This window comes from Schistocerca cancellata, chromosome 3, assembly GCF_023864275.1.
Source record: "Schistocerca cancellata isolate TAMUIC-IGC-003103 chromosome 3, iqSchCanc2.1, whole genome shotgun sequence".
Lineage (NCBI taxonomy): Eukaryota > Metazoa > Arthropoda > Insecta > Orthoptera > Acrididae > Schistocerca > Schistocerca cancellata.
In genome coordinates this window covers 265,875,136-265,898,744 of record NC_064628.1, presented here as the reverse complement: position 1 = coordinate 265,898,744, position 23,609 = coordinate 265,875,136, and the positions used below count along the sequence as shown (strand labels likewise).

The 23,609-nt window shown below is 45.3% G+C and overlaps 1 protein-coding gene across 2 annotated transcripts in view; it reads right to left on the bottom strand.

Moving 5' to 3' along the window:
- The window catches only part of LOC126174921 (ATP-dependent RNA helicase p62-like), a 71,402-nt gene that overhangs the window by 12,743 nt on the left and 35,050 nt on the right, over nucleotides 1-23,609 (bottom strand). For both annotated transcript variants that reach the window (XM_049921361.1, XM_049921360.1), the window contains exons 5-10: nucleotides 17,919-18,030; nucleotides 16,856-17,044; nucleotides 16,591-16,770; nucleotides 8,354-8,526; nucleotides 7,966-8,076; nucleotides 7,776-7,837 (exon numbers count right to left, since the gene is read on the bottom strand). In XM_049921361.1, the coding sequence (XP_049777318.1) occupies nucleotides 7,776-7,837; nucleotides 7,966-8,076; nucleotides 8,354-8,526; nucleotides 16,591-16,770; nucleotides 16,856-17,044; nucleotides 17,919-18,030 (827 nt within the window). The remainder of the gene's footprint in view (nucleotides 1-7,775; nucleotides 7,838-7,965; nucleotides 8,077-8,353; nucleotides 8,527-16,590; nucleotides 16,771-16,855; nucleotides 17,045-17,918; nucleotides 18,031-23,609) is intronic.

Here is a 23,609-nt window from a genome sequence, read left to right as displayed (position 1 = left end):
TTCGGTATGTTCCAGCTCGAAGGACGTCGGGATGGGGTGTGGTGCAGGAGACGAACGACATAGGGGAAGTGGTCGCTCGAATGTGTGTCAGAAAGGGGACATACCACTCGAACCGACGGGCAAAGAGTGGGTAAGATCGAGAGGTCCAAGTGGGAGTAGGTATGAGTAGAGTCCTAGAGGAAAGTCGGGGCGCCAGTATTGAGGCAGAGAAGATTGTGATGGTTGAAGACATCCGCCAAGAGGGAGCCTCTCTGACAGGATGCAGGAGAGCCCCAAAGGGGATGATGGGCATTGAAGTCGCCAAACAATAAAAACGGCGGAGGAAGCTGAACAATCAGGTGCATCATGTCAGCCCGACTAACTGCGGATGACGATGGAGTGTAGATGGTACAAACAGAAAAGGTAAAGGCAGAAAGAGTAATACGGACAGCTATTGCTTGGAGTGGGGTGGTCAATGGGATGGGATGGTAATAGACATCGTCCCGAACGAGCAACATGACCCCACCATGAGCTGGAATACCGTCCACAGGGGGGAGGTCAGACCGCTCCGAGGTATAGTGGGTAAAAGCAATACGGTCAGTTGGGCGCAACTTGGTTTCCTGGAGACCAAGGACGAACGGACAGTGCAGGCGGAGGAGCAGTTGTAATTCCTCCCGATTGGATCGAATACCTCTTATGTTCCAATGTAACAAAGCCATCGCTAGCCAGAAAAGAGGGAACGAAACAGGTGAAGAGCTGGTCACCTCGAAGGCCGCGGAGGGCCAGGTTTCGAGGGAACAACGCTACAACCAGCGGGAGGCGGATCCTGTTCCATCGAGTCGTCGCCAGCAACGGCCGCTTTCCCGGGTTGCGTAGGAGGGGCAGCATCATTCGCCGACGAGAGGCCAGCTGCACGCCTGGCAGCAGAGCGTCCCGGCGAAAATGAGGACGGCCGGGAGCAGCGACTCACGGATGGAGCGTCAGACGAAACGCGCCGGGGTGGAGAGGGGGATAAAGATTTCTTCTTGGAGGCCTTCTTGGAAGTCCGATGAGGCACGGGGATGGTGGGCTGGACCCGAAGAAGGTCCTAACGTGCGGGATCCGTTTTGGAACGCCGGACCTCGGAAGCCGGGGTCCGGAACATTTCCCCGATGGACGCCTGAGAAGAGGATCGCTTCTCAGGCGGCGGAGGGGGAGGAGGAGGAGGAGGAGGAGGAGGAGGAGGAGGAGGAAGGGTTGCCCCTGGGGCAGAAGGGGCAGGGGCTGCGAGGGAGGAGGATTTGGAAGGGAGGCATAGACCCCGGATAGGGTGAGGAGGTGGAGTGGGGACAGGAGAGGGGTGAGGATACTGAGGAAGGAGTGGACACGACTGAGGCAAACGAAGTTGTCAACGTCACGAGATGGAGGCGGTCATACTTCTTCCTGGTCTCAGAATAAGAGAGACGATCCAAAGTTTTTAATTCTTGAATTTTCTTCTCCTTCTGATACGCGGGGCAGTCTAAAGATCTAGGCGAGTGGATGCCAGGACAATTGACGCACCGAGGTGGTGGGGTGCATGTATGTTCCTCACGAAGAGGACGTCCGCAATCGCCACAAAGGGGCTCAGCCTCACACTGTGACGACATGTGCCCAAAGCGCAAACACCAAAAGCAGCGCATAGGAGGCGGGACGTAAGGTCGCACGTCGCACCGGAATCACATCACCTTTACCTTCTCCGGGAGAACGTCCCCCTCGAAGGCGAGGATAAAGGCTCCGTTGTCGATGCGACGGTCTTTGGGGCCGCGCTGAACTCGCCGGACGAAATGCACGCCTCGGCGCTCCTGGTTGGCCCTGAGCCCCTCATCAGATTGCAGCAGGAGGTCCCGATGAAAAATAACCCCCTGCGTCCTATTCAGTGCCAGATGCGGGACAATGGACACTGGGATGTCCCCCAGTCGGTCGCATGCCTGGAGCGCCGCCGACTGTGTGGCGGAGGCGGTCTTTATAAGAACGGACCCCAAACGCATTTTACTGAGAGCCTCTATTTCCCCGAAGATGTCCTCGATGTGCTGGACAAAGAACATGGGCTTGGAGGTGGCGAACGTCCCCCCATCGATCCGAGAACAGACTAAATAGCAGGGGAAGTACTTTGCCCCAAGCCGGCGGACCTGTCCTTCCTCCCAGGGAGTGGCCAAGGGGGAAAGGGCAGGAGAACCAGAACCAGAGACAGTACCTTTCTTTTTAAAAGACTCGGCTGCAGAGCGACCTGATACATGTTGACATTTCATCTGCGAAACGTCCGTCCCGATACCACCCACTCCGACCAGGGGCTCTCCCCACGGGCACCACCCAGCCTCAGCAAGGGCCACCTGGCAGGATGACCGTTGCCGGGAGTCCCGATGCCCCAAGGAGACGGGCATCTACTCCTTGGCCGACGTGGGAAGGGTGCAGCTCAGGTATCGGCAGTACGATCCCTGTGTTGTCAGGGGGCTACAACCTAGAGGGTACATGACGACCCCACAACGGGCTGGCTACCGTGCTTGATTTCGGGTGCCATGGAAAGTCCATCATGATCGTAGGTGCAGATGGGGACGCACTATGGGCGTAACTTGCCCAACCCATCAGGCGTTTAGGCCCAATTTGAGGAATAGTGGGTGTGGTTACAACGCCGTTACAATGCTAAGTGCCAAGGTCTTAGTGCACTGAGGACCAGTGATACACCACGTAAAGTGTCCTTCCCCAAAAGGCCCGTACTTCTGTAGAATTTTGAAAAAAGGAGGTCAAACCCCAAGGGGGACCATCACATGGAATGCCGAAACGGTTGATACTCCTTTTAGTCGCCTATTACGACAAGCAGGAATACCTCGGGCCTATTCTTACCCCGGACCCGCAGGGGGGACTGAAGCAAGTGTCCTGGTGCCATGTTTCTTCACTCGCAGGTGTTATTCTGTGTCCAGATGCTGTCATCACCTTCAAGTACTCCAGCAAACCTCCACACCACTGATGCCTTCTGTGAGCAACTACATCATTCCTAACTGTGGAATGCACTGCTGAGTAGGCCCCTTTAACGTCAGCATTCCTGACTGCACACATTAAAGCCAGCTAATAGGCTATGCTCTAGCTACCAAAGTACACCATGAGCCATCCACGTCACACACCAAAAGGGACATGGCTGCAGCACTAGAAGTATAGTAACATGATATCTCAAAATGTTTGACCAGAACTGCTAAGAGCCTACAACCCCATCACAATGAACTGTTGCAACCCAAGGCTGCACTAAGTGACTTCACGCTGGGCCACTTCAATATATAGGTCACTGAGGCATGTTCCAGAAACCCAAATGAAAGGAACTGTAACATTCATACATGCACTGCCAAGTATAACTATACAGTCAATATCATCTAAGACAGAATATCTAGTTACTAACCAACTAACTGCACTGATTATATTCACTAACTATATCACTGACTAAAAATATTTTTTGTCAGGAACAACATAAGAGTAATTGCGGCAGAACTTAACCCTTGGAGTACTATGGGTTTCTGCCTGAAACAACAATTTTATTGATTTTTTGAAGTTTTCCAATGAAACCACCAATGCTATAACAAGACAGATGTCTAGCAGTACACTGAGGTACTATTTCTTCTTTTATCCATTGTTTATGAAAATATAGGCCCCAATTTAGTGAAAACTTTTAAAATTAAGATTTTTTAGTATCACTGGGACTCAAAGGATTAAAATATTCAAGACATTTTTTATGGTTAATGCATCAAAATTAACCACATATTCATGAACAGTGATACCTCTAACAACAATGGTGGTCCATTTGCCAACTCTGCTCAACTGAGTAATTCCTTTATATTACAGGACATCGATAATTTAGTAAACTAACTGTAGGACCTATTTATCCTTAATGAACCAGAATGGTTCCAACCCATTATTGTGCCATTTCCTTTTGGCTGAGAATGGTGACACTTTTCTTCTACCACCTGAGAAACTCGGGGGTCCTTCCATGTCAAGTGGTCCAGACATTTCCACATGAATTTTTGTGTTTACCAATGATAATTGAAAACAGGCACACAATAAAATCTTACAATCACCAATTCAATATCTGCAGAGATATGGTCATTTGTTTGACCCCACAGCACATCTTCGAACAGTGTATCCTTTTAGCAACTTTGAAATATAACGTCTCCTGTAATTTTTTTCTAGAAGGAAACATAACTAGGCGATCTTTTGAAACCTTTTGCTCTTTCAAGTGAAATAATAATTTCCCTAGTGATAAGGGAAATTTGAAGCAAAGTGGGTCACAAAAATAGCCACTTGAAAAATGAAAAGTTTAGCTTTCTGCATCTCCGGAAGTGTGAAACTAACTTCAACCTTTGCATATAACAACTTAACCAATGGCATTAGAATATAAAATTTCATCCTACCTCTTTCTAGAGCACAATTGATATTTGTATAAATGCCACAAATTGCTAATCTTAGCCCATTTTTACAAAAAAATGTATTTTCTGCAAACTCTTATACACCATCTTCATTAGAAAGACAGTGTTCCACAACACCTGAAAAGTAAGTTTGGTTTTGCAATGCGAGCATATAACACCCTGAAGAGCAGTACAAAGTGGAGGTGTAGTGAACATGTGCCCATATTCTGCTGGTACTCAAATCTGACTTTTTAATTGTTATTGCTCTCTCGGTAAGGTAATACCATAAGTCCTGATGAATTAAAGGTGAGCTTGAGTCACAAAAAATACATACATAAATAATGCACTTGACAACGAGAAAAAATTCTCGAAACACATTTAGCTCAGCGTGAATAAAATACGTAGCCAGCACTGTGTTTACACTAGAAACATTTAAGCAAGACAAAGTGTCAACTAGCGTTCGATGTGGCCATTCGCCAAAACAAGCTAAATATCGTTTGGCAAAGATGTCACGATGATCACAAAAATCACAAAATTGCATTTCAGCAAAAGAGCGTTTGGAAATAGTTGAGTAGTCATGATATCTTCATTCGAACGAACCTAGTTACTCCCATCCGCCACCACACCACGTAGAGCTTGGCAGCAGCGGGAGATGCGGCACAAATTGTTAAAACTTTTACTCATTCAAATCCACTGAATACAGTGCCCTGGTGTCAAGAAACTTAACCACTTAATATTTGTAAACACTACAGGACGGCCAAAATTATGCCAGCATCATATCTTTTCCACAAACATTTTTTTGTAATGCATAAATCACGGGAAAATTATAAATATGTTGACGCAAAATCAGGTGCAAATTAACATTGTGGGCATAGGAAATTTGATGGGACCGATGCCAGCTGGACAAATTTTGACTTTTTTCTGTTATGGGGAAGTGCTTCAAACCACAAGCCGTGTCAACTGTTCAAATCCCTATCCTCACATTATGACGAGTGTGAAGCATTTTTATAAATTCTCCTAGTGACTCGGAAACAGAGCTGCTCCTGGCAGAATGGTTAAAGAGGAAGTAAGAGGAATGAAGGAAAGAGACTGACAAGGTTTAGGAAATTGGGATGTTATGAAAGTCACCCAGAACCCCATGTCGTCAGAGACAGTGGACAGGATGAGAAGAAAGCCCGACTGTTGGGGGACTGCAATGGATGAGAGGTGAAAAGTTAGGAGTGTAAAGGTGGAGAGTAATAAGAAAGACAAATTACTGATGACACACTGTGCAAGTTAAAAGAAGAAAGCAAAGTAGATTATACATGGTAGACATATGAGGTGGACCCCTTGTGCACACGTGTGTGTGTGTGTGTGTGTGTGTGTGTGTGTGTGTGTGTTTGTTTTGGGGGGGGGGGGGTGAAACTGAACTTGAAAACTGGGAAGGTTTCCAGCACTTACTGTTCAAAATTACTTCTGATTTAACTTTCTCCAGCCACTACTAAACAACAGTACACCATAAAATATCTTAAGATTTGAGTGCTAGCAGAATAAAGGCCTATTTTTCACTGCACTTGAACTGTCATTCTTTACACCTCATGCGAAACAAAATCTAGTTTTTAGGTAGTTTAGAATATGGTCAAATTGGTTAGAAGTTAGCAGAAAATGTTTTTGTGAATGAACTAAAACACCTATTCTTTTGGTGTATTTACAAAATCAACTTTATGCCCTAGATGCGAAAGTACTAGAAATGAGCAGAAGAATGGAACTTTATATTCCAAGATCTTGCCTTGATGAGTTATTACATGCAATGTTTCAGGTTAGTTGTTTGACTAGCTACTTCAAATTATCTACATGAAAACTGCTCATAACATCTCATTAATCTACTTAAAGAGACCGCAAAAGTTGTACGAGATAGCCTAGCTTGTTTCTTTCAATCAAATACTGGCAGAGAGATCTCTCATGGATTGCCAAAAAACTCAGGGGCGACAAAAATAAATCTTTACCAATGTTTACAGGAACACGTGCAGACAAAATTGCATCAAAATCCACAATTTTACCACTTGGCATAAAATCGCTTATTTGCATTTTTTGTTAAATTTCTTTTTGATGCTAACACCCTATGGACCAGCACTTACAATATTCAGTCAACATCCAAGATACCAACGAAACCTGCATTTACAAGATGCTAGACAGATGACAACTATCTTCACTTTTGTGCAGTAACACTAGAAATTTGCCTACTTTGAAAGTTTCAACCACACCAACCTGTACTGTCCACGTAACTCATGTGCACCTGAATATTTACACTGCATCTAGTGGCATTATTTGAATGTTTCTTATTTTAATATAGTTCTTAACATTTAATTTTCCTATGACAATGCATTGTATCTCTCACTGTACCATTCTCTGAATACCCTTAAAACAATTTATCCTCAAAATGTTTGGTTTCACTAACTTCCTCAAAAATTTGCATCAAAGATGAAAGAACTATTTCACCTAACGTAATAATGCTTATAAAATTTGTATTCCTAGTCACCAATTTAGCACCCACCATAATACTGTACACTGGAATTTTTGAAGTTCCACAATTTGTCAAGAATAACCAATTGTAAGTACAGGGCGAGTTAAAAGGACTTAGAACTTTGAAATCTTATAGAAATTTACCAAGAACTTACCGAATCAGTTGATGTGTCATTTTGTAGCAAAGAACCTTAAGTTTCATGAAAGTGTAATTTTGGCTTGGTATGACAATTAGTGACGCAGAAAACATCCCACTGGTAATCAATTTCTTCCCACACTCGCTGCAGCAAATTCGGTGTAATTTGTGCAACAGGAGCATAGATTTGATTTTTCAGGTCAGCTAAACTGATGAGGAGGAACACACACATGGTCTTTGATGTGACACCAGAGAAAGAAATGCAGTTGTCAAGTCTGGGCAGTAAGAGAAATCCAGGTGATTGGCCCTTCAAGGCCAATTCTCTGACCTATGAAGCCATTACTGAGAAATTTCGAACTTCCGTGAATAATTTGCTGATAGCGAATCACCCCATCCATGGTATCTTCAGCAACCTGTTTTCAAGGGATACAAAATACTGGAGGCACGCTGCACAAGAGTGAAAGTAGCCATTTTAACTGTGCACTACTCTGATACACCTGGTGTTGGAATTGTGTACTGATGCCCTGCATGAATCAAACTATGTTGTATGCTAAAGATTCCATAAGTTCAATTTCTATATCATTCCAAAGTTACGCGTCTTTTTTTATTCACCCTGTATGTGGACTCAAGATTGTATTAGCACAAGTGTCACACTAATACCAAACACAGTTCCGAAACTGTTGTATCAACTTCTACACCCTCATCCATTCACTTATGTTTTCAAAGTCAAAACAATGCACTGGTGAAATTACCTTTTAAAATGTAGTCTCTTTCTTGTTGTGACTTATCCCCATGCATGCAAACAGCTTCAAACCTGGAAAAAACAGCATGCTGGAATTACATTTTTTTCATGTCTTACTTAAGAATCGTAAAAGCAGCTGCAAATATAACAGTGGAGACTGAACTACTATTCTAATTAACAAAACAACCCAAAACACATACCCATATTTTCTTATATTGTATGCTATGTTTTCTGCTTTCTTTTTTGTTGACACGAATATTATGGTTTTGTTCTCACTTTCATTAGAAATTTCTTGTAAGATACGGCACAACCTGTGAAGAGGAAACCATTTAGTTCTGTTCATTAATGTACACATCCATCTACTTCACACTGTGTCATTATAGCAACACTAGATTTTTTTTCATTAACTAGACTGTAGTGTTACATCACATGCCTATGTAGGAAGTACACAAAAATAATACCAAACACAAAAAGAGTAATTTCATGTAACTGACAATGTATAAGAAAACCTATGACTCAAGATATTTTAGTTTTCGTAACAATGCAACATTTCTCCAACTACCAACAGTTGAGATAACATACACTTACTTATTTTCTTTCTCATGTTCTTGACAAACATCCACAATCTGTTCAATATTATGATTTGCACAAAGTTCAAGAGATCCTACGTTGATCTGAATGTAGTCTTTTAGGAAATCTTCTGCCATTTTCCGCACCTCTTTAGGCCACGTTGCTGACCACATGAGGGTCTGGCGATCAGGCTGAATTAAAAAGAGAGAAAAAATTCCAATTAGTTTCACGAAACTATTGTGCAATGACTTCACACACATGGAACTACACATAAGGCCCCAAATCACAGGGCTGCAATTAAGGAATTCAGAAATAGTAAATGCTTTTCCAGTATTTTGGGGCTACTATCAAAAACTTGATATTGTGATCCCATAGGGATCAAGTCATGTGAAATCAACTTATGGTCTGGTTCTTGTTCTGATGTTTTGTGAACTGGTGGTTTTGATGGTGGTGACTGCAGCTGTAGTAAAATGGAACCTCGCATAATGAGCATAATTCATTCCAGAATCTTACTCTTAGCACGAAACACTCATTAAGTGAAAATTTATCCCGTATAAGTTAATGTAATACGATAATGCGTTCCATGCAGAAAAAGTACTAAGTTTTATGTTATTCATCCCATTTATTCAAAGAAAATTATAGACACCACATTATGTAATTTATTATTCATAATACTCAAGTTTCTTTAAGAAGCTATCTGTAGTAATTTGTTTCTGCCGACACTTCAACACTTGGCAAAAATGTGACACAGCATTATCAAATAAATTTGTATCATGTGTAACCACTGTTTTTTTTGGGTTGTTGATTTCAGCATTTCTCTTACAGCACCAGAATATTGCTGCTTTGCTATTACAGCATCATCATCATCATCATCATCATCATCATCTGAAGAACTCCTCTCTACGAGGTGCATTCAAGTTCTAAGGCCTCCGATTTTTTTCTCCGGACTGGAAAGAGATAGAAACATGTGCATTGTTTTAAAATGAGGCAGCGTTCATTGTCAATAGGTCCCAGAAATGGCAGCACCGTACGGCAGATGGAATTTTACCGCCAGCGGCAAGAATGAGAACTGTTTTAAATACTTAAAATGGCGACGTTTTCCTTACTTGAACAGCGTGCTATCATTCGTTTTCTCAATTTGCGTGGTGTGAAACCAATTTAAATTCATTGACAGTTGAAGGAGACATATGGTGATGGAGTTATGGATGTGTCGAAAGTGGATTCGTGGGTGCGACAGTTTAATGAAGACAGAACATCGTGTGACAACAAACCGAAACAACATCGGGCTCGCACAAGCCGGTCTGACGACATGATCGAGAAAGTGGAGAGAATTGTTTTGGGGGATCGCCGAATGACTGTTGAACACATCGCCTCCAGAGTTGGCATTTCTGTGGGTTCTGTGCACACAATCCTGCATGACGACCTGAAAATGCGAAGTGTTACGCAACAGTTTCTTCGTGATAACTTTGAAGTGATTCCTCATGCTCCCTACTCACCTGACCTGGCTCCTAGTGACTTTTGTCTTTTTCCAACAATGAAAGACACTCTCCGTGGCCACACATTCACCAGCCGTGCTGCTATTGCCTCAGCGATTTTCCAGTGGTCAAAACAGACTCCACTGCTGCCATAGAATCATGGCGTCAGCGTTGTGAAAAATGTGTATGTCTGCAGGGCGATTATGTCGAGAAGTAACGCCAGTTTCATCGATTTCGGGTGAGTAGTTAATTAGGGGGAAAAAAAAAAAAAAAAAAAAAAAAAAAAAAAAAAAAAAAAAAAAAACTGAGGCCTTAGAACTTGAATGCACCTCGTACAACTTCCTGCTGTGAAACACGCCAACTCCATATGCTCTTCAGTGGTCATTTCTTGGCTGTGATCTTCCACAAGCTGATCAATACCATTGTTAAAAATGCCTCAGAGTCAAATTTGACAACACACTGCGGCCAAGGTTCTTCCCAGCCGAAGTGAGAGGTCTGTTGCTATCCCCTTCCCATGCTTTTTCCATCATCTTGACAGAAGAAACAATGCTGAAGTGATATTTCCAAAACTCTCAGAGTGAGATTCGTAGCTTCAGCAAACTCAAAGCAAAGCTCTAAGACTGCTTCAGTATAGGGCATATCAAGTTAGAAATGATCTGCTGGTCCATAGGCTGGAGTAACGCAATGTGCGGGGAGGCAGGAAATTCTTCAACAAAGTGGTCTTGTAAGCTTGGAGTCTCAGTAGTGTCATCCATAACAAGCAAAACAAGGAGTGGCAGATTCATCTCAACCAAGTATTTTTTCACATGGGAACAAACACTTCACTGATCCAATCACGAAAGAGATCATGTGTCACCCAAGCCCTGTTGTTGGACCTTCACATCACATTTAACCTGCTCTTCTGGATTTTACACTTCTTGAAGGCTCATGAATTTCTGAATGGTAAACAAGCAGCAGTTTAGATTTTCAAATTGCCACATTGGCACAGAATAGCATTGTCAGACAGACTTTCATTGGGTTGTGACTGGGCAATGCACTTTCCTCTAATGTTATTAAGGCAAACTTTGGCACCTTTTTCCAGGTAATACCTGTCTCGCTACAATCAAAAACCTGCTGTGGAAGATAATCTAGAGAACCTACAAGCAACTTGAAGTTGCTGATGGTGATCTCTGCTGCCTTTTTGTCAAGATCTAGCTGCTTCAGAACATGTCAACACTGGATGCCGGTTCTTCCCAAACCACCCACAGCTTCCCTTAAACACTTCAACCACTGATGATCCTGGCATCTTCTTAATGAGGTTGGAGAAAATCATTCTCGCCCTCTCACAAATGATGTTCTTGTTAATAGTGTTGCCTTTCAATTTCTTTTCATTTATCCATACAAGGAGCAACCTTTCGACATGATACAGAATATTGAACTATTGTTTAGATACACTTGTCTCTTCCTTTTCAAGCATCTGTTTCCTTAACCTTGTCGTTCTTGAGGATAATGCAAATTGCTGACGTAGACTGACTGTGTGTGTGTGTGTGTGTGTGTGTGTGTGTGTGTGTGTGTGTGTGTGTGTGTGTGTGTGTGTGTAAGTCCTTTCTCGTATAGTCCTCATCTTGCGGCTTTATTTTTGGGACATTTCTAGGAAAGTTACTAAAATTTGCACACAAAAAAACTACATGAACAAGTTTAGAAAAAAATGTTTCACGACAAGCTGCGCTAAGATCATTGCTGAAAGAGTGCTAACCCCACACTGCAGTACATGCTAAAGACATTGTTCATATACTGTTGCTGACAATAAAGGTGTCCATATTGTTAAACATTTCCCCCGCTCTGCACGAATGGCTGGTGACGTAACACTAAATCATCGTCACTTTTTATGTGAAACATCGCTCATTAATGAAGTTACTTTTTTTACAATTTGTTTTTCACATTAAGCAAGGTTCCAATGTATCTGGCTGGCTTGTAGACCTTGAATTTGAATAGTTTTACAGGGGTCCGAAAGTTCCCGGAATTATTTTTAGTAGTTGGAAACACTGGAAGGCAGGGAAAGTTGGTGGAGAATCTAAGCTTCGAAAAGAGGCAAATGTTAGTCAGCTGTGGGCAGTTGTCGAGGCAGAGTCATGTTCTTTGCAGAGGTATCTACTACACCCTCATAGGGACCGATGACCTCAGCAGTTTGGTCCCATAGTAACTTACCACCACTACACCCTAACTGAACAAAAATTGGACCAGTTTTTGGAGCAACATTATGCAGTCTAGTTGTGTGTGAAACTGGGGGGAACGGGGTGGAGACGCCTGAAATGCTTCGAAAGGCCTACTGTAACAGGGCGATGAAACAAAGCCCAACTTTCATGTGGCACAAGACATTCCACTCAGTATACCCCAACATCACAGATGACTTGGTGCAAGAAGTGCATCAACTGTGGACAAGGACTGGTGATTAAGAGTTCAGATAATTGCAGTGGACTGTTGGATACCCAAAAGCATCTTTCACCGCATTTTAACCGAAGATTTTCAGATGAGTGAAGTTGGCATGAAAATGGTGCCAAAAGTCCTGATAAGTGAGGTGAAGGAGCAGCTTTTGTTGAAGTACCAGGAATTGCACAACTATGAAACAGATCCAGAATTTTTAGACAATGACCACATGGTACAAGACATGGATTCCCTAGCACAATCTTTAAACAAAGCGACAGAGCAACAAGTGGTGCACCAAGGAGTGCCCTCACCCAAAAAATGCACGGACGAACAACTTGTGGGGTTGGGTTCTTTTGGGAAGGAGACCAGACAGCGAGGTCATCGGTCTCAGCTGATTAGGGAAGGACGGGGAAGGAAGTTGGCCATGCCCTTTCAAAGGAACCATCCCAGCATTTGCCTGGAGCGATTTAGGGAGATCACGGAAAACCTAAATCAGGATGGCCGGACGCGGGATTGAACCATCGTCCTCCAGAATGTGAGTCCAGTGTCTAACCACTGCGCCACCTCGCTCGGTAACAAATTGTGAATCAATGCAATGCTCATTGTGTTTTTTGTCAGAAACGATGGTTCACAGTGAATTCATGCAACAATGACAGTCAACAGCGAATTTTATAGAGAGGTGCTCAAACAGTTGCTCAACAGGGTTCGACATGTCTAAAAGAAATTCATGACAATTCGATCACACACCATGACAATGCATCAAGCCGCACCACACTGTCTCCGAGCTGCTGGTCAAGACGGGTGTGGCAACAATACCCCAGCCACCATACAGCCCTGATCTGGTACGAAGAAGCTCCTTTTTGTTCCCAAGGATCAAAAGAACCCCGAAAGGAACTCGGCATGGGATGCTGGAGGCAGTAAAAGCAGCTGTGATGACTGCACTGAAGGAGAACCAACTTCCAGGGCGCCTTCAATGTTTGGGTGAAGCATTGGAATTGGTGCATTGGAGCAAAAGGAGAATACTTTGGAAAGTTCACAGAAGATTGTAAACTGATATTGAGTAAGATTTTTACAAAATTCATTCTAGGAACTTTCAGGAAAGACCCTGTTCACAGTTTTTTTTCCAAGCTTTAAAAATGTATTCATTATATTCATAAAACGAATATTTTCCAAATAAATTTTTTATTAGACGGTGTGCATATGAGTGTGGGTGCGCGGGTATCAAACTTCAGAATTGTATTCCAGTGTGAACATATTAAATAATATTTTAATGGTAACCACAGCACCCAGCATGTAGGTTGTATGACAGGACTTTACTATCAAGCTTGCATAGAAAACTTAATAGCATCAACCAAATGAGCTCACGAAATCATCAATTCTTTATTTGCTGAAATTTAAGGCATTAAATTATTAGAATTATATAGGAACCTATTACCTGACACAGATTAACATATTGCTGCTATTCACACTGAAGCATCATTATAGGAATGCACATTCAAATACAGATAGATGTAAACAGGCAGAATATGGCACTGCAGTTGGCAACGCATATATAAGACAATAAGTGTTTGGCACAGTTGTTACATTAGTTACTGCTGCTACAATGGCAGGTTATCAAGATTTTAGCGAGTTTGAACGTAGTGTTTGTTGCCTGGGATTCCGACATGTCCTGGAATCCACACAAACATCACCGAACGACAGACCTGTTCCAGGGCATAGATGGACTCCTCAATGGACGCTACCGAAGTATGGCGAGGGTAGCACTGATCGATAGCTTGTAGGCTGCTCAAGGAGTCAGTGAACAGGAGAAATGACTCACCAGGCCATGAGCGCATGTGCTAAAGAGCACGAGATATGGCCGCCAGCTCTGCAGTGGAAACACTGCAGCCATACGGCAAGGAGTGCTGTTCAATATGTCCTCCATGAACTTATGCAAAGCCTATGTTACCATCAGGCACCGAGCCGTCCGTGTAAACCACCTCATGGCCCCGGTACATGTATAGAATTGAGAGGAAATGATAGAGATCCGCAGGATTAACGAAGTCCTTAGGGCCATGTGAAAGGCCCAGAAGAATCTGTGGCCTAGGTGTTCACCATGGAGGTGTACATGAATGTACCTCAAGGAGAGGTGCTAACAGGCCGCCGATGGGGGAGGTGAACCGCTGTGGTTGGGAAAAGGAGACAGTGATTCGGATGCGCAGGAGAACTACGAACGTGTGCAACGTAACTGGCAAATAATTGTGCACGCCTAACCTTCAATGGAGGGACTCTTGCCTCCATCAGGACACTGATCACGGGATTTGTCCTGAAAGTTCCTGTCACTAGGTGAATGCCACAGTGGTGCACTGGGTCAAGTAGAAATCACACCGAGGGTACCACTGAACTGTAAACCAGACTCCCACAGTCAAGCTGGGATTGAACAAGGGCGCTGTAAGGCTGCAGCGGCGTAGAGTGATGTTCCCCAATTTGTGTTGCTCAGTGCAGCGGAGGGCACTGACGTGCTGCCAGCACTTCTGCTTAAGCTGACTAAGGTGAGGAAGCCACATCAATCGGGCATCAAAAACCAGTCCTACAAACCAATAGGTCTCCACTAGTGTGAATGGATCATCAATTTCCGACCTCCCTACCTTGGCTAGTAAGCATGGCGCCACCACACAATGGGTTATGCACGTTAAAATCTCCCAAAAGTAAGAAAGGTTTATGGGAGTTTATCAATCTGTGCAGCCAATACATTCGGGGGGGGGGGGGGGGGGGGGGGGGGGTGTACTGCACCATCTGGAGGAAGAATATACATCGCAAACAATTATTTCCTGCATCATCCTTATCCTGACAGCCACAACTTCAAGTTAGGTTTCAAGGGTCACAGGTTCACTACATAGCTCAGGACAGATACAAACTCCACCTGACACATTATTATAGTCACTACGGTTCCTGTACTATCGCTTATAGCCACAGAGGGCAAGGGTCCACATTGTCGGGAACCGTGTTTCCTGGAGAACAATGCAGAAAGCAGGTGTAAAGCTTAACAGTTGCCGTAGCTCAGCCAAGTGGGGGAAAAAACCACCACAATTCCACTGGAGAATTACGTGATCGTGATACTGGGAAGCCATGAAACACTCAATGAGGCAGTCTACACCTCGATCACCTGCTACCAACAGATGAGTACCTGTCCGATCAACATCCATTGTGTCTGAGGGCCCAGCAAGATCTACGTCCTAAGCAGACACCATAATCTCCACCTCACCCTCAGACACAAGATCTTGTAGGTGGCGGTGGTGTGGGTGCCACCGCAGTGCTTATGTTCTTGGGGGTCTTTTTCTTTATAAGTTTTCTCTCGCTGCTCCTTATGTTTGTCGGGCTGGGAGGGCTTCACTCATTCAGTCTCAGGGACTGAGGACGACAGTGAATTTCTACGACCAGCTACCTGTGGTTGCTTCAGTCACGCCACTGAAAGGAGTGACCCAAGGGATCCCTTCCTGGCAAGAGGAGCCGAAGAAGACTTGTGCTCCTCCAGCTGTGAAGTGGAGACTGACATCCCCATGGTTTGGGGGAGGGGGGGGTGCATTGCTCCTGAAGTAGGTTGTGCAGGAGCAGCAGGGAGGGACGTGCCCCCCCTCCCCCCCCCCCCTCCATCAAGGGGGCAGGTGTAGTCCGACAGCTCTGAGAGCCAACTGTACGCAGTGGAACGGAAAATGGCAGAACCATTGTCATAGCAGCAGCATAGGTTGATGTCATATGCACAGGATTTAGCCTCTCGTATTTTCTCTTAGCCTCAGTGTAGGTCAGTTAGCCCAGGGTCTTTTATTCCATTACTTTTCTTTCTTTCTTTCTGGAGAATCCTGCAGTCTGGCGAGCGAGGCAATTGTGATCTCCGTAGTTCACACACATGAGAAGCAACGTACAGGGAGTATTGGGATGTGAAGGGCGTCCAGGATCCTGACAGATGACGCTGGAAGTACAGCGGAAAGACCTACGGTCGAACTTCCAGCACTTTAAGGACCATATCGGGGAGGGATATATGGCTTTATGTCACAGCAGTACACCACCACCTTCACCTTCTCGAGTAATGTGTCACCCTCGAAGGCCAAGTGAAGGCACCTGCAGCGACCTGATTATCCCTCAGACCACAGTGGCAGGAAATAATCGTTAAGGATCACGACAGGAAGTTACCCCAAATTAACAGTAACAGCTGAAAGAAATTTGACAGTTCAAACATATACAACCAACACAACAAAATGTATATATCTCCAGTGAAATTTCCTGTGGTTACTCCTTTGGTGATAATTATGTGTATACAATCTATTAAAAGTCAGCTAATTTTTTCTAGTTTTAAATCCTGAGGGAAAATATAAAATTTATTATTTAGTGCATTACCCTGATTTGCTGAACAATCTTGCGAATCTGCGGCTCAAATCCCATGTCCAGCATTCTATCTGCCTCATCAAGAACAAGGTATGTGCAACGTCTGAGGTTTGTAGTCCCACGTTCGAGGAAGTCAATCAAACGACCAGGGGTCGCAATTGCAATTTCAACACCACGTTGAAGAGCACGTTCCTGATTGGGGGAAAAATACATCAAAACATTTTACAACTAAATTTTACAGGATATGTGAAAATCCTTTAGGGATAACAGGTCTTACCTGTGGATGTTTTGGAGCACCGCCAAAAATGCAAGCATTCCTTATGAAAGCACTGGCACCAAAATTTGATGCAACAGTTTGAATCTGTTGGGCTAGTTCTCTGGTTGGTGCTAGAATAAGAGCAATGGGACCATCTCCACGTGCTAGTTGTTCTTGATTACTTATGTGTATAACAGCTGGAAGGATGTACTGTAAAGAAATATATTATAGTTGACAGATTGTAATAGAACTAGTTCTAGTTTTAACAAGTAACAACCTGTAATTACACATGTAAAAATTATACTGAGGTAACATTATGCATTACATGCAAGGGAAAGAACACAACTGAAACTAAATATCTAAGGAATATTTAAGTTGTAAAATGTGTTGCAAATGAAGGTAAGCAAAATGTCAACAACTAATCACCCCCACATATAAGTTGTGAAGCAGAGAGGGAAAATCTGCATTTGTGCATTGTGACTGCTCTTGAGAAATAATGGGTTAGTATTTTAAATCTGGACAGACAAAAACACTGAAAGAGCAGAGGTGGCCTAGTGAGCTAGTATCATTATGGCTATTTGTTTCATAACATGGAGATGCTTTAACAGTTGCAGAGGGAAATAGAGAGGCCATTGATTGTATGCAATTCTATTATTTGAAATGTGATAGTCCCTCATTGAAATATAACAGGACAAATGATATATGCACCTCACCTGTATATTCAAGAACAGACAGCATTTGTCAGCTGCATTGTTCTGAGGACTCATCACGGCTCTCTGAATCTGAACTGACTTAAGAATCTAAATCTGAGACATTAAGTTCTGTGATCAAGATAATAAAACAGATGGGCACATGCGGAGAGTCACCTTCCACTCTATGCTCAATACGAGAATGTAAAAGGGCATTAAGTCACTAATATTAGCACATTTTACACATCACAGTTACAGTACAGTGACTTGCAAGGAGTATGTTTGTACAATCAACAAGATTTATTCTGTTCAATTTTAACGTAAAAAAATCATCCAACGTCTCACAAGCTACCTTCAACTAATATTTATACCACATTTTGAGAACCTGTACTTACTGCCAACGTCTTTCCTGAACCAGTTCTTGCAATTCCTACCATGTTCTTCCCACTCATTGCGATTGGCCATCCTTGAGCTTGAATAGCTGTAGGTTCAGAGAAATTCTGCATCCTAAAACATAGTATATGAATCAACAGAGAAATGATTAAAATTTTAAATGATTATAAATAACATACTTTCACAAGGATGATTTTCTTCCCTATTCAACCAAGCATATCCACATTATTAAGTCTAACTAGTCTTTGGTATTCTGTGACACTACATCAACATTTTCCCTGTTGTCTGTATTGTTTATTGTCCACATTTCACCCCCACAAAAGGCTATGCTCCAGACAAATACTGTCAGAAAAGGCTTCCTATGACTTAAAACATAAAATATTCCTCTTTTCATAAACTTTTCTTGCTTGCTAATTTCACTCTTATTTACAGTTAAACACCTACTACTTTCAGGGTCATTTCCTAATCCAATGCTCTCTACACTACCTAATTCAGTTCCATTACATCCAATCATCCTTTGAGTTCCACTGATGAACATCATACAAACTTTTCAAGGCAGTAGCCATTCCATGTATCTGACAGCAGACAAAATCCTTTCTCGCCTGACAGAATTTACACATCACTACACAGCACATAAGTCCTACATGCACACAGTTTTGTGCTTGCAGTTATCCATTTTCAATTGCATTTTTAGACATCTGTAATTTTTTTATCTGCTTCAACTGGTATGTTTTTGTATTGTCTCCTTTTCCATCTATTAAATTTAAGTTTCCCATCACTAGTAAATTTTTTGCTTCCCTTTTCATTTCCAAATATCTGACATGTAAACGTTTTATTCCTTATACTAAGTCAATTCAGAAGGACTCTTTTTCATCTGATGTGGTAGCATTAGATCTCGTGTTTATTTTTCACCATAATAGATTCTGGACTGTAACACTTTTTAGGGCACATAGTCCACAGGACAAGACGTGTACTTCAACACATTTCCAGCTCTGTGGGTGTTTGTAAAGGAATGTACATCTATTCTTCCTCCGTTTAGATGAAAACCATAGCACCATACATTATGAGAAACATCTGATGGGAGCAATGACAACAGTAACGTTTTATAACTGACAAAGCACCATCTTAGTTTGAACATTGGAAGTGTTGGTTGGTTGGTTGGTTGGTTGGTTGGTTGGTGTGGGGGATGAAAGGGACCAGACTGCTACGGTCATCGGTCCCTTTTTCCAAATACAAAGAACATCCACAGAGAATAAAAACGAGGAACAGAATAGATAACAGACGATACAGAACAAGAGAAACGGAGACAAGGACAAGACAAAACGAACTAAAACCACACAGAGTGTGACAGTGGTTGGCCGACCATAGAAAGAAAAAACGAAAAGCCAACCACTTAGAAACACATTAAAAGATCAGTTTAAAATCATAGGCCAAAGGCCAGAATCAACACAAAAAATAAAATAAAACAGAAACACTCAGATGAAAGAATAAAAACTCACTGCCTAATAAAACGTAAAACTAAGGCAGCCATAACAGGGTCATCAGATAAAACGGCAGGGAGCGTATCAGGCAGTGCAAATGTCTGCCTGACCACAGCTAAAAGGGGACAGGCCAACAGAATGTGGGCCACCGTCAAAGCCGCCCCGCAGCGACATACAGGAGGGTCCTCCCGGCGCAGTAAATAACTGTGTGTTAGCCGGGAGTGGCCAATGCGGAGCTGACAAAGGACGACTGAGTCCCTGCGGTTGGCTCGCATGGAGGACCGCCACACAGTCGTCGTCTCCTTAATGGCACGGAGTTTATTGGGTGTAATCCGATCGCGCCATTCAGCGTCCCAAAGCGCAAAAACTTTTCGGCGGAGGACTGCCCGCAAATCAGCCTCTGGGAGGCCAACATCCAGAGATGGTTTACTCGTGGCCTCTTTTGCCAGGCGGTCAACATGTTCATTGCCTGGGATACCGACATGACCGGGGGTCCACACAAAGACCACAGAGCAGCCGCAACGTGCAAGAGTATGCAGGGACTCATGGATAAGCCATCACCAGACGAGAACGAGGAAAACACTGGTCGAGAGCTCGTAAAACGCTCAGGGAATCGCTACAGATAACGAAGGACTCACCTGAGCAGGAGCGGATATACTCTAGGGCTCGAAAGATGGCGACTAGCTCAGCAGTGTAAACGCTGCAGCCAGCCGCCAAGGACCATTGTTCGGAATGGTCCCCTAGAGTTAGCGCATACCCGACACGACCAGCAACCATCGAACCGTCGGTGTAAACAATTCCAGAGCACTGATACGTGGCCAGGATGGAATAAAAGCGGCGGTGGAAGGCCTCTGGAGGGACCGAGTACTTCGAGCCCTGTGCCAAGTCGAGCCGAAGGCAAGGGCGAGGAACACACCATGGGGGTGTACGCAGAGGCGCCCGGAAAGGAGGTGGAACAGGGAAAAACCCAAGCCCGCAGAGAAGCTCCTTGACGCGTACGGCGATCGGACAACCCGACTGGGGCCGACGGTCTGGCAGATGGACGACCGACTGTGGGAACAGGACACGATAATTTGGATGCCCGGGCAAGCTTAGAACATGGGCAGCAGAAGCGGCCAGCAAACGTTGGCGCCGGAACCGCAGTGGAGGTACACCTGCCTCCACTAGTACGCTGTCCACAGGGCTGGTGCGGAAAGCACCAGTGGCAAGGCGTATCCTGCTGTGGAGAATTGGGTCCAGCACCCGTAACGCAGATGGGGATGCTGAGCCATAAGCCAGGCTCCCATAATCCAGACGGGACTGGATTAACGCCTGGTAGAGCCGCAACAGGGGAGAGCGGTCGGCACCCCAGCGGGTGTGGCTCAAGCATCGCAGGGCGTTTAGATGCCGCCAACACGTCTGTTTAAGCTGCTGGATATGAGGCAGCCAAGTCAACCGGGCATCGAAAACCACCCCCAAAAACCTGTGGGTCTCCACCACAGCAAGGAGTTTGTCGGCAAGATAAAGCCGCGGCTCAGGATGGACTGTTCGGCACCGGCAGAAATGCGTAACGCGGGTCTTAGCTGCCGAAAACAAACCCATGCGCTACAGCCCAAGACTGCACCTTACGGATAGCGCCCTGTAGCTGACGTTCAACAGCTGCAATGCCAGTAGAGCTGTAACAAAGGCAGAAGTCGTCAGCATACAGGGAAGCAGAGACAGAATTTCCCACGGCCGCAGTGAGCCCGTTAATGGCTATTAAAAACAGGCAGACACTTAAAACAGAACCCTGTGGCACACCGTTCTCCTGGACGTGGGTGGAACTATAGGAGGCTGCAACTTGCACGCGGAAGGTACGATACGACAGGAAATTGCGGATAAAGATCGGCAGAGGGCCCCGAAGACCCCATCCATGAAGCGTAGAAAGGATGGGATGACGCCATGTCGTATCGTACGCCTTCCGCATGTCGAAAAAGACAGCGACCAGGTGCTGACGGTGGGCAAAGGCAGTACGGATGGCCGACTCCAGGCTCACCAGATTGTCGGCGGCGGAGCGGCCTTTCCGGAACCCACCCTGAGACGGAGCCAGAAGGCCCCGAGACTCCAATAGCCAATTTAAGCGCCGGCTCACCATCCGTTCGAGAAGCTTACAAAGAATGTTGGTGAGGCTAATGGGGCGGTAGCTGTCCACCTCCAGAGGGGTCTTTCCAGGTTTCAAAACGGGGATGACAACGCCTTCCCGCCATTGCGACGGAAACACCCCCTCGACCCAAAGACGGTTGTAAAGATCGAGAAGGCGCCACTGGCAGTCCACTGAAAGGTGTTTCAGCATCTGACAGTGGATGCCATCTGGCCCAGGAGCGGTATCAGGGCAAGCAGCTAGGGCACTGCGAAATTCCCACTCACTGAATGGAGCATTGTAAGATTCTGGGTGGTTGGTGCGAAACGAAAGGCTCCGACATTCCATCCACTCTTTAATGGAGCAGAAGGCCTGGGGGTAATTCGCAGAAGCGGAACTCATAGCAAAATGCTCTGCTAAGCGATTGGCAATGACGTCGGAGTCAGTACAAACTGCTCCATTCAGTGAGAGCGCAGGGACGCTGGCAGGGGTCCGATAGCCGTAGACCCGTCGAATCTTGGCCCAGATCTGTGAAGGAGTGACATGGAGGCCAATGGTGGACACATACCGCTCCCAGCACTCCTTCTTGCCTTGGCGGATAAGGAGGCGGGCCCGCGCACGCAGCCGTTTGAAGGCGATAAGGTGGTCTAAGGAGGGATGTCGCTTGTGACGCTGGAGCGCCCGCCGGCGATCTTTAATCGCTTCAGCGATCTCAGGCGACCACCAAGGCACAGCCTTCCGCCGACGGGACCCAGAAGAATGGAGAATGGCAGATTCGGCGGCAGTAACGATGCCGGTGGTGACCGATTGAACCACCGCATCAATGTCGTCATTAGAGAGAGACTCAAGAGCGGCAGTGGAGGAGAACAAGTCCCAGTCAGCCTTATTCATAGCCCATCTGCTAGGGCGCCCAGAAGAGTGACGCTGTGGTAGTGACAGAAAGATCGGAAAGTGGTCACTACCACACAGGTCGTCATGCACACTCCATTGGACAGACGGTAAGAGGCTAGGGCTACATATTGAAAGGTCAATGGCAGAGTATGTGCCATGCGCCACACTGAAGTGTGTGAAGGCACCATCATTTAAAATCGAGAGATCGAGCTGCGACAATAAATGCTCAACGATGGCGCCTCGACCTGTTGCCACTGACCCACCCCACAGAGGGTTATGGGCGTTGAAGTCGCCCAATAGCAAGAAAGGTGGCGGCAATTGGGCTATCAGCGCAGCCAGGACATGCTGCGAGACATCACCATCCGGTGGAAGGTAAAGACTGCAGACGGTAACAGCCTGTGGCGTCCACACCCGAACAGCGACAGCCTCTAAAGGTGTGTGGAGAGGGACAGATTTGCTGTGCAGAGTGTGAAGGACATAGAGGCAGACGCCACCCGACACCCTTTCATATGCTGCCCGGTTCTTATAATAACCCCGATAGCCACGGAGGGCGGGGGTTCGCATTGCTGGAAACCAAGTTTCCTGAAGAGCAATGCAGAAGAAAGGGTGAAGGCTGATAAGTTGTTGGAGCTCAGCTAGATGGTGGAAAAAAACCGCCGCAGTTCCACTGGAGGATGATATTGTCCATGGCTGAGAAAGGCGTGAAAGGACTGGGAAGGCAATTTACGCCGCTTGTTCACTCACTGCCACCGATTCAGTACCCGTACGAGAGGCATCCATGGCGTCTGAGGGACCAGCGAGATCAAGGTCCTCAGCGGACGCTAGAATCTCGACTGCATCCTCAGACGCAGAGCGCAAAAGGTGCGGTGGGGTTGGCGTCACCGCAAGTTCTTTGGCCTTAGAGGTCTTTCTCTTGGACTTCTCTCGCTGAACCTTGGGTTGCACCGGCTGGGAAGGCTTCACCGATTCAGTCTCCGGGACAGAGGAGGATCATGAAGCCCTACGCCCGGCCGCTGGTGAGGACTTATGCCACTGGCGGCCGTCATCCTTCCCGCTGGTGGAACCCTGGGAAGGGAGGGTCCCAAGGGAACTCTTACGGGCGAGAGTAGCCGAAGAAGTTAGACGCTTCTCCAGCTGAGAAGCGGGGACGGACGTCCCCGACGGGTGGGAGGAGGTTGCTCCTGAGGTAGGTGGTGCAGGAGCAACCGGTTGGGTAGAGCCCC